Source organism: Athene cunicularia (assembly GCF_003259725.1).
Source record: "Athene cunicularia isolate RWA chromosome 1 unlocalized genomic scaffold, athCun1 chr1_part1, whole genome shotgun sequence".
Taxonomy (NCBI): domain Eukaryota; kingdom Metazoa; phylum Chordata; class Aves; order Strigiformes; family Strigidae; genus Athene; species Athene cunicularia.
Window position 1 is genome coordinate 94,176,101 of NW_020799091.1, and position 20,760 is coordinate 94,196,860.

General features: G+C 40.7%; 1 protein-coding gene across 1 annotated transcript; it reads left to right on the plus strand.

Annotated features, from left to right (window-relative positions):
* Positions 1 to 249: 249 nt before the first annotated feature.
* WDR4 (WD repeat domain 4) lies at positions 250 to 20,503 on the plus strand. Its single transcript, XM_026846428.1, has 11 exons — positions 250 to 268; positions 336 to 450; positions 1,222 to 1,368; positions 3,578 to 3,734; positions 4,314 to 4,426; positions 6,682 to 6,742; positions 8,098 to 8,196; positions 13,956 to 14,020; positions 15,497 to 15,680; positions 16,567 to 16,636; positions 18,849 to 20,503. The coding sequence occupies exons 1-11, from the start codon at positions 250 to 252 to the stop codon at positions 19,025 to 19,027; spliced, it is 1,209 nt and encodes a 402-aa protein (XP_026702229.1). The 3' UTR covers positions 19,028 to 20,503.
* Positions 20,504 to 20,760: the final 257 nt, after the last annotated feature.

Below are 20,760 nucleotides of genomic sequence, written 5' to 3' on the forward strand. Positions count from 1 at the left end.
CTGTGGCTGTTGCCGGCAGTGGCGGAGCCCTCCCTGCCGGGGCTGGGCCGCGGGGAGGTGGTGGGTGCGAGCGGCACTGGGTACATGCTGGTGACAAATAACGTCGAGTCCGACAAAAGCAAAATATATGCTGAATACATGGTTACTTTGCCAACACATGACGATTTCATTTTTTTTGGCATATATGTACAATCCAAGGTTTTAAACTTCTGCTACATCTGTAGCACTTTGGGAGCTTGTTTGGGAGGGATGGTTCCTCGAGATAGGGGTCAGTTCCGCAAATAACCGCGAAATAATAGTATGTTACAAAAGAGTTGATACTCTCGGTGGTTAAGCTCGTGGATGTTGCAGTTCCAGTGGTTTTAGCGTGTTGGTTTTTGTTTGCAGAGATGATAGTCTCTTCGTGTACGATTGCATCAATGCGGAGAAGACGACCTTAGGAAATAAAGGGTGAGAAAATCTGCTTGGGCAATCTGCTGTTTTCCTAGAATGTGCGTCTCCTCCTGAGGGTATGTGGCAGTGAGGATCATAAAAGAAAGTGACGAGATGACTCCTTGATCAGGTGATGACTGGGTTGGTTTTGCTAAACCTGCTGGATTTATATGTATGTATCTTTTTGTTTCTGTTTCATCCCAGAGGGGAGATTAGGCCTTTTTCTTTGTTAGAGAAACCCCAGTAGTATAATCATTGATTCTGTGTGACTTTTCTTGTTCAAGATGTTTACAGAAGAATGCTGCATTTTTTATTAGACCATCTAAGACAGCTAGAAAAAAAATCCACAAACCAGTTATATAAGTCCTTCAGGTCTATTCTCATAAGTCATGAGATTTCAAAATCTGAAAAAGTACTCTTTTTAGCTCAAATTCAGCCACTGGACATTGTTGTACCTATAGCCAATTTTACCTTTTTCCCCTAAATTTGTATCAAGGTTTACTAGGACAAACCCTAGCATTCTGGGGTTGTTATTTTGTTGGTGTTTGTTTTTTTTTTTTTTAAAGCAGGCAGTGATACAGACTTAGATGTTATATCTGTTTCCTTTTTCTTGACTTGTTTCTCTTCATTAATGTTCAAGTTGGTTCAGTGTTTTAAGTGCAAATAAAACTTATGGTGTTGTACTTTGTTCTCCATGCTCCTTCTTGGTGGTGTGAGAATGACCTTCTCTTCTTGAGGATTTCAGTTAACTCGCACATTGTGAACTGTTGTTCCCCTTCTCTCTATTAGGCAGGATGGAAAACCGACAGATAAAGGAAGTGATGACATTTTAGCTTTTGCCTTCTCACCATCAGGAGATTATTTTGCCTTGACAGATGACAGCAAACGTCTGGTTCTGTTCCATACAAAGCCTTCTTGGGAATGTGTTAGCATCAGGTAAGGAAGCAGGATGTTACATGTCACTTTGTTATGGAGCTGTGGCTGATTAATTTAGAGTTATAAAATAGTAGTACTTGGAATGTTGCCATTTGTTATTACTAAGCTTCCTCCTTTTAATTTTGTTTTCCCTTGTACTTGCTCAAACAAATATAATGTTACTAGGAATTAAAAGATATTTGTCAAGATGTGTTGTGTCCCTCACACCAAAAAGAGGAGTGTAGATGTTTTTATCATTGGCCAAGGAAGGGATAATCTAATTTCTTATTCCAAAAGACAGTATTTGCGTCTTTAAGAACTGAAACTTTGTCCATTCCTAGTGAACACTAAGGTTGGGCCTGTAAGAGGGATACTGAGCAGTTGAGTGCACTGTCTGTCCCAGTTGATTTGGGGAAGGAGATGTTTTGGGGAGCTTGTGAACTCTCTTCAAAGCATGTCTTTTAGAGATGCTGCCAACTGTTTCCCTTCTGTATTATGGTCCTCTTGAGAAAACAATCTGTAGCTGTCCACCAGAGGTCCTCCAGTTACAAGTTTTCTGCTCCTGCTTGTGACAATTGTCTGTGAAAAAGGACCATGGAGGACTTAATGAGAAAGTACCTCAGCTTGTGACGTCTCTGCTTCTGGTGGTCTCTGACAAATGTGAGACCCTGGTTGCAAACCAAAATGGAGTCTCTGTCAGCTTGGCTGTGTGTGTAGCATACGTGATGGACCTTTGGTGGGTTAACCAGTGTTGTAGTAAGTAATCACTTGCAAAACCAGAAATATCAAATTCTGTTCGTTCTACATTCTGTCTTCCCTGCTGCCCTGCCCGGTATGTCTTGTCCATAGTATGCCATTGGACAATTGTTTGATGTTTCAGTTTTCTGCTAAAAGGTCAACTAGGACCACAGCTGGATTTTTTTTGAGAGTGTCACTACCTCCTGTTAGGAAACTGAGAATACAAGCAAAAGGTCTCTGCACAAGAAAAAGCTTGCCAAAGTTGAGCTATGTAACTTGCATTGGTGTTTTGTGGCAAGCTGTATAAAAGGTTTCACGTGGTGCTGGCTTTTGTAGTGAGCTCATTTTAGACACAGGGAACTTTTGAATCTTTGTGTTTAAGATCAAAGGCAGTACAATGAACTTGGAGCAAGACTTTTTCTTGTTGGCAAGGTAACCTGTTTTGAAACTGTTCTGCCTGAGCCTGCAGTGTGTTAGTAGGCATTCTTGTCTTATACATTTTCCCATTGTTACAATGTTCCTTTAAACAGTCACTAAAAAGCATTAGAATTTCTATCTTCCTAGCTGAAGGACAGTATATTGTTCTTTTTCCTCCAGACAGTTACCAGATTTCAGAGTATGTGAATAGAAATGTCAATTCCCTATGATCCCTGGTGTCCACAGTCCTATGTTAACACACAAGGCATAGAGGGGTTTGGAAAAGAGGTATTGTGAAAAGAATAGCGGTAATAACAATAGCTGTTATGTTGCAGAAGCTTTCTCCAGACGAAATGATTAAACCTTTTTTAAAACTTGTTTTCTGACATACATGGTCCTTAGTTTATCTAAAAAGTTGTAAGAAAACCGTTAGCTGCTACACAGGCAACTGGAACTATAATGTACTGGCAGATGATGAGGGAAGGTCAGAGTTCAGTTTCAGGGCTTTGCCTAGACAAGGTACCCTGAGACTGTGGCTCTCTGGTTCTGGATGTGAGGAGGAAGAGTCCTTGAGGCTCACAAGGAAGGACTTCTTTTTACAGTATGAAGAGGCAACTGGAGAAATAGTTTTAACACAGGTTTTAGCTGTGTTGCTGCAAAGAACTGCTACTAGTTCTTTGTCTTCTCTTTGCTATGTATTTAGCTTGTATTTTTATTATGGAGAGTGCAAGAAAGTCTACTGTCTTTCTTTAGAATACTGGCAGGCTGCCTAGGCAAAATGTTCAGTTGAGAGGGTACCTAAGCAAAATGCAGGCATGCAGCTTTCATGGTCTGTCCTTTTTTTTCCTCCCACCCCTCAGATGTTTACTATTGCATAGTTTAGTTATTTCATAGGTCTCAAAAGTGCTATTTTGCCCAATACTGTCTCTTAACATTATTATCATTGCTGCCATTTCAAGAATGTTGCATCTGAGAGCTTTTTGTCCAGTCTCTTGGTCTGTTTAACTGGGTCTGAATCCCAGACTTACTGAAGCTGCCATCCAGAGCTGTTCAAACTATGCTGTTTTTCTTTCAGGTCTGTGAACAGGCGAGGCACTTCCCTGATTATTACAGCTGCAGAGGATAAGATTCTGGTTGCAGACAAGTCTGGCGATGTCTATTCTTACTCAATAACAGAACCCCAAGCAGAAGGAAAACTTGAGCTGGGTCACTTGTCTTTGCTATTGGATGTGGCAAGTATATGCCTCCGTGTAGTTAGTGTACAAACCTGCATTCCTGCTTGCGTTTGGGTCTTTCGCTGTTGCATGTCCCAGATTTGGGAGTTCTCTTTTCTATAAAATGAAGTATGTGGTCTGGATTTCCTCCTACTGAGTTTATGTCTGCAGAGTTTGGTGAGGAAACCATCTTACCGAAGGGTTATCTATGCTGGGACTGTGAGTGTTCACAAAGCTTTAGTATTACAGTCACAGAAGACTTGGAATGTATATGGGAATTCACCCAGTCTGTCACACCGGTTTTGCTTTTCAGTGTGATATTTCTTTCTTTTTAAGATTCAGTGGGACTTCTGCTCAGTGGCTTTCACTGGACCCAGCAGGCAATGTCTCTTGTCTTAGTGAGCAAGAAAGTTACTATCATAAAGATTTGTGCTTCCATTATTGGTGGAAAAGTGTGGCTTATTGCTTGTACCTGCCATTCAGAGTCAGGAGAAACAGATAGTTTACTGCTTATCTTTTTTTTTCCCTCCTGATTAGGAAGAATTTTATTAAAACAAACGTTGAACGACTGGGCACTAAAACTTTCTTTACCGACAGGCACTGAGTCCTGATGACCAGTATATCCTAACTGCAGACAGAGATGAGAAGATCAGAGTCAGCTTGGCAAAGGCTCCTCATTATATTGTATCCTACTGTCTGGGACACAAAGAGTAAGTCCGTTGTGTGCAAAAGTTATTGTGCGCAGCTTTTCACTGTGCCTTTTCACTGTGGATGAAATGATTGTCTTCTCAAATCATATTAAACAACAGTTAGGTCTATGTTTAGAATCATAGAGTTGTGGAATGGTTTGGGTTGCAAGGGACCTTTAAAGATCATCTAGTCCAACTCTCCTGCAGTGAGCAGGGACATCTGCAACTAGATCAGGTTGCTCAGAGCCCCATCCAACCTGGCCTTGAATGTTTCCAGGGATGGGGCATCTACCACCTATCTAGGCAACCCTTTTTCCTTCCCCAGGTGAAGATCCGTCTGGTTACAGTGATCTGTAGAGTGGAAGGCAACAGAGCAATCTGCTAGCTGTACCGATGTGATTTGGATGTGCTCTGACTTAATACAAGACCAGTAGTTCTGGTATAGGAGTAGGGGTTGTCTTCTAGCCAGTTAATCAGGGCTTCTTTTTCAGCCTACAAGAGGGGCTGTACTTTCCCTTTTCTTCTCAGTAGTTCTTTCCCATGAGGAAGACTCAAAGGGTAAATAGACTTTTAAGAGACATTTCCCTCTACTGCTTAAAATGTCTGTCAGTTGTGGTATTTTCAAAGTCTCTTGAGTTTGCCTCCTATCTCTCTATATGGTTTTGTGGGCTTTTGGAGGTTTTTTGTTGTCAGTTGCTAGGGGTTTTGAGTAGGCTAAGGGGGGTGTGCAAGATTTTTTGTGTGGCCACTGCTATATTTTGAAGTTCACGGTGACAAGGTGGCAGAGACCCTGCATAGGGCAGAGGACACACTTGATTCTGCTTGTCTGGCCACTGAGTTACCTGGGGATAACAACACCCTTCCAGGCACATTCTTCCATAAGATGATGCAACGTGGTGCAGTGAACTCACTATATCAGAAACAAGTTAAAGAAATATGGTGTGACAGGGGAACTTGACATATGGTTAGCAACCTGTCTAAACTTACCCAACAAGAGCATTTAGGACACAGATTCATTTGGAGTGTCAGTCTGATGTTAATAACATAATTTGTTGGTCTAACCTGTGTAGAACTGGCATAGTATAAAAGCAAGAGACTACTCATGTTAAAGATCTAAGTAGCCTTTTATAAGGTTGGTTTTTATAGCATGTTTACAGAGCCATGTCTGATGTTTACAGCTACTGTGTATCAGTTGTACTTTGTAATGTATAGAACTTGATGGTCAGAAAGACACTTTTAGACAGGGGCTGTTGTGTCTGCATAAATAGCTCATTAGTGACTGCAGAGTGGAATGGCACTTAGGGTAAATTGATTGAAATATATTTAAAAATTGAGTATTTAAATTAGGAATGAATACACAAAGGATTACATAAAGCAGCTCTAACTGTTGTTTCATACTCCTGGGTTTTCATCTTTCAGTGGGGTGCATGGTGATAGTTGCTGGATCCGTTATGCCTGCATGCACCTGCCATTACTGCTTTGTCATGAAAGCTTGTATTACAGTGACCAGATATCTTCTATTTTTTTCTTTTCTCTTTCTTTTTTTTTTTAATTGCCATAAAGTTATGCCCGTTTTCAAAAGCAAGGCTGTCCCACTCAGATAACATTTTGCTCAGGTCACTACATCTTAAGTTGCTGAGTGCTAAGATATAGTAACAAACTCCAAAAGTTCAGGTCCTCGTTACTCAGCAAAGGCAAGTCATGATACAGATAGCAGTATTACATACTTCTGAAAAACAAGGTTTCTGACTGAATGTCAACACTGATGGGAAATTGCCACATGCTTGTTTTAAAATTTTGTGAAGATTGCTTTTGATTGATCCCCAGCTGTGGTGGGAGAGATGTGGTACTCTGAAAGCTGAGTCGTCACTGTTGCTGTGTTTTAAAAGCATCTGCTGATTAATCTTTCAAATGTGCATCATGAATTAAGAAGGTGGAACATGCTACCTGGGTAAATCTGTATCCATTGGTGTTTTTTGGTCTAAATGGCAGTGTTCTCAGTCAGAAGGAAGTTAATAGAATTCCTTGAATGCAGGTGGGGAAATAGTTTAATAGTTTTTTTCTATTAAGTAGAAGGTCAGTAGTTTGTGTAGTGTGTATATATACTATTTTAAGTACTGTAGACATATTTTTTCTTCCTCCTCATTGGCTTAATGTGGAGAATCTTTTTGGTTATTATAAGGCTCTCTTTAAAATCAGTGTTTTCTCTTACTGTGTGTGTTTAAAGACCAAAGTGTCATGCAAAAGAGTTCAACTTTTGACTGCTTTCCCTTTAGGTTTGTAAGCAAAATACTTGTAATACCCAACTATCCTGATCTGCTGTTGTCAGCTTCTGGGGTATGTATTGAAATTTCTTCAAAAAAGTACTTGAAAATTTAGACTTTAAAACCATTGTGTTTCCCACAAGTTCTTTGGGATACTTGGAATAATCTCTTGTGGTTTCCTGCATACCCTCTCTCTCTCTCCTTATGCAGCTTTCTCAGCTTTCTGTTCAGCGTTCAGCCATACTGTTGCTAGATCCTTTAAGAGACACTGACTGTGTAGCAAGCCTAGCTTCTTAAGATCTTCAGGATGGAGAAATCACAAAGTCCTCAGTATTTCTTCATCATGAACTTTTGCTTTAGAGCACAAACTTCAATCACTGGACTATTAACTTTGAAGCGAATGGGTATTATGCCACCCTGTAATGATAATGAGAATGTGTTGCCTCAGAATTGCAGATCTCACATGAGAATGTCTTGAGAATGAGTTGCTTTAGAATCGCAGATCTTTTTAGAGCTTTTAAGATGAAAAAAACCTGTTCCCTCTGCACTCTTGCACTTACTTTCCCCTGTGAGACTGGTTCTGAATTATGTCTTTGTGTCCCCATAGTACATCCAGTGCATGTTGTGTAGAGATTGCAGTGCAGTGCAGTGCTATACAATGCTTGGATGAGGACTGAAGTAATTTTTCCTCCTTTCCCTCCCTGCCAGCCCTTCTCTTAAACTGATAGCCTCCTGCTGTCCTATCAGACCTGGACAGACTATGTACATGGAGTTGGTCTAAAAGAAGGGAAACAATATTCTTTGTTTCCCAGACTACCAAAACTGCTTAGGAAACAAATAATGTTTTCTGTGACGATACAAAGATGGTAGTAATTTTTAGCACTTGCTTTCAGCTGCCGGTCTTGTTTCCCTAAGGCTCTTGTCTCTTGTTCCTCTAATTCTTTAAGCAACTCTAGCATTAGTGCTGTGTGCGGGTGTGTTTAATTCTTAGCAAATGCTCTTTGATGACTCTGTTTTTCCAGAAGAGTGTTTAGTTTCTCTCCAGGAGGTTACTAAATCAAATGAGAATTTGGATAATAACAAGAGTAGGGGTGGAGAAGGGCAACCTGAAAGAATTGCCATTAAAATGCTGAGCATGTGTATTACTGTGCTGTTTGAGACAGACTTGAAATGCACTCCTCCAGCTACCCAATTTCCACTTCAAAAGGAGAATTAAAGTTAGCATGATTGAATAATTTAGAATGGAGGGGGGAAAATTATGTTAATTAAAATGCTCTATCTGCAATTTGAGGTCTTAACTAAGTGACTATTTAGCAGCTTCTGTGGGAAGTTCTTCAGGGAAACAGGATTTAGCTGAAGGCCACGAGTGGCCTCTCTTTACCTGAGGTGCTGTTAGTAATAGACTTGTGTCGTTTTCCATCTGCCTAGGACTCGACTCTGAGACTTTGGGAGTACAAAAGTGGAGAAGAAGTGTACTGCTGTCATCTAAGTAGCATCTGTGGGCCTGAGACAACCAAAACGGACCAGGTATGCCCATGTCTGCTATCCTCCTGATCCTTGTGACTCCCAAACATGTTTGTTGCATTTTGTTAGGAGTGCCTCCCTTCTGTCTGTGGGTTTGGAAGTTATGGGAGACCTAGAAACTGTTAAAATGGCCTGAGATTTCAGGAGAGGAAGAAAGTCCCTGAAATCCATTCCTGTGTCTTGCGTGCGTTTCTGGAAAGTGCCAAGCAGTGACCAAAAGAAGATGTTTGTAATTCTTCCCAAATATAAGTTCTGCACACTGGATAAAGGCTTCACTTGATAATTTTTCCAGAAGTCTCTTAGCCAGAAAATACCTTGTAACACTGGAAAGATCTAAAATTTCACTTGTTTTTTTTAAAATAGGCAGAATTGCAAGTGTTAAAATTGGGATTTATCTGAGCAAAAAGAATCTTTGTAACATTAATAATGAGTCAGGTGCAGTAGTACTGCCCTGTGAAGTCAGAACACTGGGCTTGTTCCTTTGGGTTGTTCTGAACCTGGACAGTGTCCAGAATTAAAATATGAGTTCTACATGAAAACTGAATGTTCCAGGAGCTCTCCTTAGCTTGCAGCTTGTACACGAATGGGGTCATACATGCGCATTTGGAGTGCTACTCTGATTTGGGGTGCTAATATGATGTGAGCAGTTCTTCTGGTAGTACTTGATCTCTGGTTTTGTTCTTGTCATGTGAATTGGCACACAACCTAATAGCAGTGAAGTAGCACTCATTCTTGTCCCTGCTGTGTACATCATATTAAGCCAGCTGCTAATCTGTTGGGTCGTTAAATAGTTGTTCATTTTACCAGCCATCCTGCTGGGTGTGTTTTTCATGTGAATCTCTAAAAACGCTTCTTTCTCTGGAGACCCCAGCAGTCTCCTAGTTGTTAGGTGACTGGGAGGCCTGTAGCTATGCATAGCTCTTGAGGCAAATTCACTGCAGAATTCATATCCAAGCTGAAATTAAATTGAAAACTTCTGTCTTCCCTCCCTTGTGTTCTATTGTGGTTTTGGTTAGTCTGAGTATGTTGTGCTTGGCCTCTCCCAGCAGTCAGGAGCCATATCTGGGGATCTCTCAGAGATTCTTTGCTGTCTGTGTAGGTCTGGCCTGATCGTGTTAGTAAGATTGCCAGTTACTGAAATGGGAGCACAACCCATGGAAGGACCAAGCTCCTAGGGATAGACCTGACAATTCAAGGATTTTTGTGCAGAAGGCATCAGCAAGTTGTTCTTTGTGTTGGAGTAATAATACACAACTTTGGGTCTGTACATAAGCCAAGGGAGGCAGCCACTTGCACACAGCATTCAGACCTTAGATACTGGACATCCTGGTTTTGGCCTAGAGTTCCTGTTAGCAGGAATTCAGGGTAGTATCTATATGGACAATTTAACCTACTCTTGAACTTGAAAGTATACTTCAAAGCACACCTGAACCAGAGACCTCTTGTACACATTCACAAGGTCTCTGGCTCATTTCAGCTTGAGCCTAGCATTTGAAATGTTTGAAGTAGCTATTGCTGGGTTTTTTCACAAGCAAAAAATGGGTGTACCAAATTAGGTGACGAGCCCACCTATCTGATATCCTCTTAACAGTCTGGGTGCAGCAGAATTTGAGTGAAGAAGGGAGAATTAAGATTGAGGCAAATCTACAAAATTACTTTACCATGTATAGCCTCCTGGAAGTGTGTGTCTTGGGGAGTTTCAAAGCCAACATCTTTGTGTTCAGAAGTAGCTAATGAGAGTGCTTTGTTGAAACAATGTGTTTTAATAGTCATCAAATCCATGTCTGTAGCAATGTTGCAGGGCATTTCTTTTGGAGGGAAGAATGATTTTGTTTTAAAATACTTTGCCTTCTGGCTTTACTGGATCTTTGAAGACTAGTAAGCTACTAGCTCTGAAGTGGGGATCCTATTAATAATTTAAAAAATGCTACCTGTTGCTTAGACTGGCTTAGCATTTAGTAAGATTGTAAATTAAGTAAAGTTTGTAAGTAAATTAATGGTGCTTGATCTCACACCGAATCTTAACTCCATTACTTACAAATAAGTTTATAAAAAAAATGTTAGCATTAGAAAAACTAACAAACGTTACAGGAAAAAAACTTGTTCCTGCAAGCAGGAACTGATTTTAAAAATTATCTCCAACTCTCTTAGAATGTTTTTGAATGTAGGTTAGTAATACTTGCCTTGTCTCCTAACACACCTGATAAGACCTTTCCATAGGATACTCTTTATGCTGATGGAGTCTCTCAGGAGAAACTTGGGTTGCCCTTTGACTGAGGTGTCTCTGTTCAGCTTCTTTACCTTGCTGTGAGTAAGCAATGACAGAAAGGGAAAACCCACAAACTGTGGGTTAATAAATATAACACAGCAATTAATAAACTGTATTGCTGCAGCATTTGCACTTCTATCCACTGTGATATCTGTCTCCTAACAGTGGTCTTGGAAGACTCAGGCTGGCCTCTTCCTTGAATCTGAAATTCTGCTTACTGTCCACTTTTACAGGCAATTTAAAAATCTGTCTTTGATAACACTAGATTTGCATGATGCTTGAGGGGTGCAGAAGACTCATCTGTCTTTGTACACACTTGGAACGGTGATCAGGCAGCATCCCAGTGATTACAGACAGATAAAAGACAGATTTAAACCTTAATGTGGTGCACTGCCATCTCTGCTGTATTGCTACACAGCTGTCAATCTGTACTTCTCGCAGAACAGTTACTATCTTGATGGCCAGCAGGACCAAATGGGAAAGAAGACTTGTGTTTTGCTGGCATCATAGTGCTAGAAATACCAGAGATGATGTCTGGTGGTAGCACTTAGTTGTGCTGTGGATCCAGGTGTATCAAAGATCATCTTCACCATCTATTGTGACATTTATAGGGTAAATCTAAAGGAATAAACTCTTGAGTCAGCACTTTGTATGTTGCAACTAGCATGCTGTCTGCAGACAACTCTGGCAATCGAAGATCAGATGGGATATAAGTATTTTTCTTCTATTCTTTCACATTGCATTTCATTTTTACTGTTGATAACCACTGTGAATGCACTGAAGCTTGAAACACAGCTTGAAGACAATGATAATGGAATCATCAGTAATGATGGGTCATGTGAGCACATAAATGTGGGCTTATTTTGCTTGGCAGATGATGAATATATGTCTGTTTTGGGAATGTAGGAGTGGTTTTGAGCAGTGTAGCACTGGTTTCAGCTGGTGGGTTGCAGATCCTCAGTTCATTTTCCCACTAGAATGGGAGTAATTCTCTAATTTTGTAGTGCTATATAAATATTTTTCCTGCTTCAGAGCTGTCACCTCATCTGATCCTCTTGACAGCAGAAGCTTGTTTAAAGTCCAGAACATGAATTACACAACTCTACCCCAGTGCTCCAGTACATTAATTTTTCATAGAGTCACCTTTTCTCACAGGTGACATCAAAAGTTAATTTTAAGGTATTGGCAGGCTGATGACAGTGTCATATAAATGCTGAATTAAGTTCAGAGAGTATCAAGTGAACATCTGTTTATCACAGACTGCTCTTGTAGCTCTCCTTTATGTTGTTATTTCATAGTCTTGTCCCTGAACTAGATACTACTTTGGGGGTTACATTCACTTTGCTGATTGTTCACTTAACCACACATGGAAAGGAAAGAGCTTGCAAAGAAGATGTATTTTTTTGTCTCTGTCAAGCTGGGAATAACACTTGGTTCAAATCAGAAAATCTTCCTCCTCCCTCCCCCAGTGAGGGTGGGGAAGAGCTGCTGCATGCTTCAAGTTCACAGAACCCTTTGTCTCTCTGACAAAGCATGCAGCTGTGTAGGTGGGCACTTCCCATCGCTGCACTTGCCCCACATGTTTGTCATGAGACAGGCAGAGAGGCAGAGCTTTGTTATTAGAAATAAATTTCACATGTTTGGGTTTTTTTTTAATATATATATAAATCTCTCTATTGGCTTGTTCCCTTAAATGTCTAAGGAATCCACTGATGGTTTACAATAGAAGCTGCCAGTTCTACTCTAAAGCTGTAGTGTAAAAGGCTCCATACTGCAATAACTACATTTAGACGTATTAGCTGCAGAGAACCTTTCTGATTGAGCCCACTCATCCTACCTGGTATTTGGACCCATAAGCATTTTTTATGTCCCCATGAAACAAGGGTCCTGGGTCCCAGTGCTAAATGTATACTAACAACTTAGTATTTTTGCAGAGTAGCAAGATATTAGTCTCATCTGTTCCTAAGAATTATAAAACATATCATCCTTTGATAATCTTATTTATAAAGTGCTCCTTTTCTGTCCAAACAGGCAATTGAGTATGTGAGTGAAAAGCATGTGCATGCTGTTCTTGCTTCCCCTCCATGAACTTGTATCACACAATGGATTTTATTTTTTTGTGTTGTGTGCTGGAGATGCACTGTGTAACCCTGGTTTTCAGCTATAGTTATAGCATTAATTAACTTTCTCTCCCGGAGTTAGTTTATCTTTTAGTAGTTGCATCATGTACTGTTGACAAAATAACTTCTGGTGTTAAACTTACTGACTTGAATGTTTGGAAGCTGTACAGCTTGTTTTGCTTTCCTACATTGATTGCAAAATTCCAAAACAAGCACCCTGACAGTGCCTATATATCAGCCTGTAGCTCAAAGGGTAAAATCCTGTGGTTACTCCCAAATTCAGTTTAATCTGGTGAACCAGAGGTTCTGTCTAGTGTCCAGTGTCATGTTATCAAGAAGGGTGAAGGCTGGAAAGAGGGTAAAAGGAACGAGGACTTGACACTGCTGGCAGAACTCAGATGCATCCTCAAGAAGATGTATTTTCCCTGCCCTAAAGGGCTTAACTCACTAGTAGGAAGGTTTTATCAATCAGAAGTGCTGACGTTACTGCTACTTACAAAATATACCTGAGAACCAGCCTTTTGCCTTTGCAGTTTCATCTTTCCCATTATATAAAAGATACTTTTGAAAAAGCACCCTCAGGCATCTTCTTGCAGTTTCTCTGCTCCTCCCAAGTTCTTATTTTCCACTCAAGGAGCATCAAATCAGTTGTTATATCTTTCAAGTAGTATAGTTTGTGCAGCAAAGGTATTTCTCTGATTCTCTCTGATAAAACTGTGTATCATCTAAATTAGGAGTGTGATGTGGAGTGTTTTTGTTGTTGGATGTGGGATTTTTTTTTTGTTTGGGATTGTTTGTTTGTTTGTTTGTTTTAATGAGGAAAATGGCCTCAGGCAGTCTTGCCTTGTTCTTCAGAACACATTTTCTGTTAAGCAGTATGATTTTACCCAGACGCAGGTTGAAAACAGAGACAGTGCAGCAAGGATATTAGCTATGCATCACCATCTTTTTTTAACAAACATAATAGCAGCTAATGGCTTGTGTTTATAATCTCTAAGATGCTAGTGTGATATCCTGGCTGAGCAGGCTTAATGTTGATATTTTTGCCATTAGTGTTGCAGGAGAGAATGTTTGAAGGTGGTGTACTTTTCCTTCATCTGCTAGTTTGTCTATTAAGAGTAGTTCACTAAAACCTTTACATTTGATCTCTGTTTGGATGGCTGTGAAGGGAGAAGTTTGGAGAACTTCATAAAACAGCAAACACTGATACAAAAATATACTTGACTACAGTTTAAAGGTAATTAAATTGCTTGACTTACTGTAAATTAAGACATCTGCTAAATTTTACAGGCTAAGACATGAAATGGAATGTGAATTTTCTGCCCATAAATGGTCTTAACTTACAAGGATGCTTCTTTTTCTTTTCCTAATAGAAATACCCTGTGTCAAGAATAACCTACTGCTGTCAAGGTGGTTATGTTGCCATTCTTTGTGACTGGTAAGAATAAGTGGAATAATGGCTAAAATCATCACAGCTCCTGCAAAGGCAAGAGCAGCTTTCCCTGCTGGCTGTCCTAACTTTGCTCTAGCCTGAAGTACTTGGTAGTGTGGATCTTCGAGCGTCTCAGGCATGTCTGTGGCCTCACAGGGAGCCTCTGAATCCTTTCTGTACTTGGTCTGAGTGCAGAGGTGAGTGCAAGGGTTACCCAGCTTAGTTTTGCAGAATTTGTGGTGCCTTTTCCTTATGGGAGGAAACACAAGGCTAGGATGTGAGAGCTCTGCTCAATGCTGAGGATGTCTCCCTAAATTGCTGTGCCTGACCCATGTGTTTAGGGTCCCGTTTTGCTCAAGGTGCTGTGGCAATGGAGCACCCAGACTTCTGTTACTGTATCCTGCTCCTGTTAATGGGTTCAGCTGTTCTGTTTAAAACCACAGCATTGCTTCAGTTCAAAACAGGGGGGGGGAGGCTGTCTTGTCTTTTGGCTTCAAACATAAGTGTTTGCATAAGGAGAGAGCCCTCGGGACCTGAAGGTCTCAAGCACTGAGGAACCTTACAGGTCCAGCCAGCAGGGGAGTGTCTTGCAGGGGTGGACAAGCCCTCTTCCCCTCTCATTCCTGACAAAAGCTTGCCAACAGGACAGGGAGAGATTGCCAGAGCTGCCTGTACAGTGAAATCGGCCCCCTGTACCCTCAGTGGACTTGCTCTTTGCCAGAGCAAGGAGCCTTAGCTATTTCCCCATCATGCCTTCTGTGTGGACATCCAAACTGGGCCTGGAAGCGGAAGCCATGTCAGCTGAGGGCTGTGCCCCAGTCACTTAGCCCAGGGGCTGCACTGTGCTCCGCATCAGCTTTTATTTCCAGTTCCATAGCCCAGCGTTTCTGAACAGTGCTGTCATGTGGGTCTGGTAGGCAACCCTGTCCAAAGGTGGTTAGGAACCTCTGCACGTAGAGGCTGTGGCTGTTAGAGGAGTGAGTGTGTGCTGATGGGAGAGGTGGAGATCAGTGCAGTGCCAGAGTCCTGTTCTTCAGCCATGTCAAGATTTCCTATTGCTCTCATTCCCTCCTCTCCTCCCCGGCATGTAGTTCCTTTCCTGGTTTATTTAGACTGGTGCTCAGCTACATGTTCCTTGAAGGGAAGCCTTGTAGGCCAGTGTGCTGTGATGCAACACTCCTTATATAAATCCTTAGTAATCCTTATGAAATTCCCTTTACTACCTTTTAAAGAAAAGGCAGTGTTGACTGCTTTTTCTTTCATATAACACTTGAAAAGCCATTTTACGTGTTAGGTATTTACAGCCTCTGCCTCAGATCATGTAAGCAAACTGCACTTGAAGTGCTAGAGTATTTTTGGCAATTCCTAATGACTTTGCTTTGGATCTGTTTGGAATTGAAGTGGGTGTTTGTAGTTTGCTGTACAAGTGGTGGCTGTAGGTGGATTTGGTAATAATGGTAATTAAGTTTTTCCTCTCAAAAGTATTCCCACAGTCTACATCTTTCAGCTTGATGCCACTGCCCAGCAGCTAGTTTACAGACAGAAAATCTCTTTGACACATAAAATCTGGGACATTGCATTTGAGGAAACAGGAGATCTATGGATTTTGGAGGAAAACAGTGAAGCTCCTCTTCAATTGTACAGACCATGTGATGGACAGTGGAAGGTAGATACTTTTGTTATGCTAATGTCCTGAATGTTTTGTGTTGTCTTGAGGCCATAGCAAAAATGAAGTAAACTATGTTTGCTGAAAGCTAAATGGCACACTTTGCTATGTCTGGAGACCGGGTGAAATTCATATATACACATCTCATTCTACTCCTCTCACCTGTGTATAATGCAAAGCTGCTGAGAGCTTGTTACCAATACCAGTCTCTTTGGTAAAGCTAACATCTGGCGTAGCGGGATCAAGTGAAGTGGCTGTCAGCTGTTGCACTTGGTACTTTAAACCATTCCCTGTGCTTTCTGTGTGCTACACTTGATTATTTAAAAGCCCCACAAAACAACAAAATCCCTTTGTGCTTTGCTCAGGAATGCTTTCCATGCAGCCCTCTCTGTGCCTGCCTCTGAGGGATCCTTTGGGGGACAAGGCATTCTGGAAGCATTAGGGGATTATTTTCTTTGAGAATAGGGGGTCAAATTTGAGGGATGTGCTATCAAGTTCTCTGTAATAGTCTGTTAAACAATGGGAAACTCGCTGGTTATCCCTGTAAGTCCCCAGCTAATTATGGTATAGTACTGAAGTGGTTTTAAATGAAACTTATTTGACCCTTACATGTTCCTTGTGATATTCCTTTTCCTCACAGATTAGTAAGAGGGAATCCATTTTCTTTTCCTTCAAGCTGCAAAGCTTCCCTAGCAGAACACATGATCTTGGGCCAGGTTTCTATAGCAGTCCTGGAAAAAAGGAGCCTGAAAGACATCACAGAGGGCTTACACTCATACTCCTTTCACTGTATCCATCTGAGAGCTGTTGCATTTTTCAGTGTGCTGTGAAACACGAGATTGTTTATTATTCCCAAAATATCATGCAGTGTTCCTTCTTTTCCCAGCCTGTAATTGATGACAAAGGATTACAGAAAATGTCAAAATATCTTCAAGACAACTGGACAGTGTTTGAAGGTGAGAAATTTGACCTAAAGGCCCAGGAAATGCAATTTTTACAGCTAAAGCATAAGATACAGGAGGAAAATTGTAGTTCACATCAGTTCAGCTGGCTGTTAAAGTCATTTAATCTTTCAGTTTTCTCAGTTTCATCACTCCATATGGTATGGAAGTTAGTGTAGATCATGAAGTGCATTTGGGTTACTGTTTCCACAAAATGATGTAGTTATTTAAGATATGAATTATAGCATTATAACTGTTTCACGTAGGCACCTTATCACAGGGATGTATCAAAACACCCTATGACGGGGCTGCTGCAGTCTGTCTTACTGCTGTGATACTGAATACTGTTGTACTTACCTGGGCGTGATGCTTGGAAGTGCGGTGGAGACAGTAAGAATAGAGTAGCCATGGGAGGAGCAGTTTTGCTGTAAAGATGAGCCATTTGGGTCCACCTTGGCTAGGCAGATTATGTGGAGCTTGCTGTGGCTGTAGGGTGTGACCCTGGATTGTATCATCAGGGATGAAATCAATTGGTTTCAGGATTGGTTCATTTTGTTCTTGATTTCTGCTCCACCTCCAGTCTCTGGCAGAAAAATAATTCATGGTTTACTAGTTCAGAAGCACCCTATGTCTCAAGGATTTTTTATATTTAAAAAACACCCAGCTTTGTTTACAGGCTGAAATTATGGCTGCAGGGTAGAGAAGGGTATGTGTTAGTGGATATCTCATTTTGTATTGAGAGATGATTAATTGAAATCTTTTTCCTGTACTTTGCTGGGAGATTGGGAACTTTTTTGCTTAAAAAAGGTGTTACAGTGTTTTCTTGGTCTGTTCTTGGTGGTCATACATAAAGGTGATTCACCCATATAGATGGAAGAGTTGCAGGAATGTGCAGTCTAATGTAAAGTCTCCTTAACAGAAATCTGCTTCTTTAGAAGGGAGAGTATTTGCATGTGGATGTTGCAGACTTGATAGTTACAGCCAGGCACATAATTAGAAGTATGAGGTCTGAGTGAAAATGAGCAACAGAGAAGTAAAAAGAGCAGGCAGGGGAAGAGATTCTCAGCATAATTAGCTAGCATAGCAAATTACTGTGGCACACGGTAGCCGGCTGCATCTGCAGCTGGGAAAGGAGGACTGCTCAGATGACAGGGTCTATTATTGTTAATTAGTAAGGGGAGGCACACTAGATGAGCACTTATTCCAGAGCATAATTAGTGCCTGAAAAGGTAGTTACTTCTTTTAAAAAAGGTGATCATTATGTTGTTTAAACTCAAGTCTTAATGCCTGCATATCATCCTTTTATAAACTTGTTTCATCTGATCAATGATTCTGTAGGATTTAACTGACAGCACGCAATTTCTCCCAGGGCCAAAAGCCAAAAAATCGGTTACTGTGCGAGTGCAAGACCCTGAAAGTAAAGGCATGCGCTTTGCTGAGTACCAGTGAGGGAAAGTTGTTTTGTTTATGTACCAACAAACAAGGGGATTCTGTATGTACATTACTGTGGAGCAGCACACTAATTTCAGGACCAAACCCAAGCAAATACTGGATTTCCTTGCATTTAAGATCCTTTAAGATCAAGAACTTTTGGAAGTGGGAAAAGGTAGGAATACAAAGAGAACTAGAGATAACTGGCTTTGTCAGGTACCTCTCTTAACAAATTTTAGAAATGTGGACTTCTACAGAACCAATTTGATTGGGGTTTTTTGGATGGTAGTTAGTTCCCTGTTAAACTTGTCTAAATTTACAGTCTTGGAGATGGTGTGAGCTTCTTTTAAGTTACTACTGTAGGGGACAAGTCAGCTAAGGACAGTTAGGTAGCAGATGCCCTTTGCAGTGCTTCAGTCTTGGAGAACAACTCCAACGGGGTTGTTTAACAATGAGTGGTAACAGTGGTCATTTTAGAAGAGGAGCCTTGAAGCTCTGCAAGTGTTCAACATGTAAGGAGAGCTGCGTGCCCTCTTTGCTTGAATGTCAGGTGCTTGCCTCTGTGCAAATTTTTTAGCCTAGAAATGGAGGTTATGCTTGGCTGTGTGAATGCAGAACAGATGCTTACCGACACAAATCAGGCTTACGCACTGTAAATGCTGATATTTAATAAAGTGGATAGGACCACAGTGGATGAGTTAAAATGCACTATCTAGAATTACAGTGCCAGAAGTAATTGGTGAGACTGCTAAGGGAATTAATACCTGTCTTGTGTTCTTGCTTTGCCCAATTGCAGGCTTTGTTGGCGCAGAGAGCCACTACAGCTGTCTCTACAAGGCTTCATTTGATAACATGGCTGCCTACCTACAGAGGAAAGAGGAAAGGTTAAAGCAGCAGAAAAAGAAAAGGCAGGATCTGCAACATGGTTCGAATGGACAAACAAAAAAGATGAAGACTGAAGAATCATCGCTATGACACTGTTGTTAGTTTGTAACTTTTGCCTTGCTGAAAGGAACTGATCTGACTGTGGACTGGTTTTAAATGCAAAATGAATTGTAGTAGACGACTGATACGAACTTTTGTTCAGTTTCAGGTTTTCAGGTAGCCTGATACGAAAATATCCTCCTTGTATCAGATAATACAATTACAATATCCCTAAGCTTCTAGCAGTATGCAGGTCTTAGCGGTTCAGTCCTAGGAATCTCTAATGCATGATACATGAATATTGGAGAAGATATTTTCCTTGAAACAGGATTTTCTTTTTGCCTACTGTGTTCAGGCTTTCATCTTCAGGTGGAAGTGCACAGATTAAAGTTGATGTGATTTGTTTGTTTCTTTTGGTTTGTTGATTGGGGTTTTTTTTAAACTTTTTTTTAAAAGGTTGTTAGTTAATATAACTAACTTAGTGTACCTGGGTATAGGAAAGGGAATGTAGTAGAATTCTTGCTGTATATGAAAGGTTTTAGCTGAGACTTCACCATCTCTGTTTTTACCCTTTGCCTTCAGTTTATATGGTAGGGATTCTGCCTAGCTTCTAATCCATTGTTTCTTACTTGTGGCATATTTCTATAGGATTAAATGCAAAAATAGATTTTATACACTGGAAAGTAAAAGTAATATGTGTCAGTCAACTTTGTGTAATTGGAATATCCTTCTATTGAAATATGATCCCTAGTGTGTCTGAAAATTATTTGAGAGCCTTATGTGCAAAACTTGGGATGCATTCTACTTCCTTTAACAAGAACTCTTTCATGTTGCAATTAGACAAGAAATACATCTTTTTAAGAGTTATAAGTGAGAGCCTTATGGGATCACTTGTTGCTTTGTCACAGGGCAGAAGATACATGTTCATCTACCAGATGGCATCATGTCTATTTGGAATATAATGTAATTCATAAAACCAGGTGTAGAAATCTGTACAATCCATTAAAAGTATTCAGAATTAGCCCATGAACCATGAGTAGTTCTCTAGGTCTCTTTATATAGCTGTCCTCTTTAGAGTATCTGGACACTTAAAATTTTTGCACTCAAATTTTAGTTGCACTGATGTATAAGACATTGTTGAGATGTAGCTTGTTTTGAGAACAGCAGGTATTCAGCAGTGAAGCAGAACTTGCTGCTTATGTCTGCTCATAATTGCAGTCTTGTCCTTATCGTGTGTCCCAGAGGCCATGAGTCTTTCTTGTGCTGTAGGATATCATACAGATTTTCATATTCCTTCTCTTTGGAAGTGCCTCCTTAAGCATAGAGCATTGCCTGCATTAGTACAGAGCCAGTCCTTTGCCTCCAGGGTCTTGATTTCTTTTGGTGATTACTTCTAAGTAAAGAACTTCCTGCCTTGGCAGCGGTCTCTTTGGACAACAATTGTGAAGTGTCAAGGGTGGTATTGTCTGTTCTGTTTAAAAGTCTTAATTCTGGCAGGAGCTGTGTTGGTGCAAATAAAATGTGAATTAGTTTCTACTATGTGTGCAGTTGCATGACGTAAGAATGCAGTGTCATGTCCACAAAGATTAATGGTCTTGTGTAGCAATTCAGCCCCCTCTATCCAATATTCACAGAGGTCTGAAGCGTCTTGTCTGGATATCACTAGATCATTCGAGTGCTCCTGGATTACATGGGGTCTTGGACAAAGAAGTGGTAGGTAAGTATGTTTGGGCTTGAGGAGGAGTTCTACCCCTCAGGTGCAATAACCCTTTTATTAGAGAGTC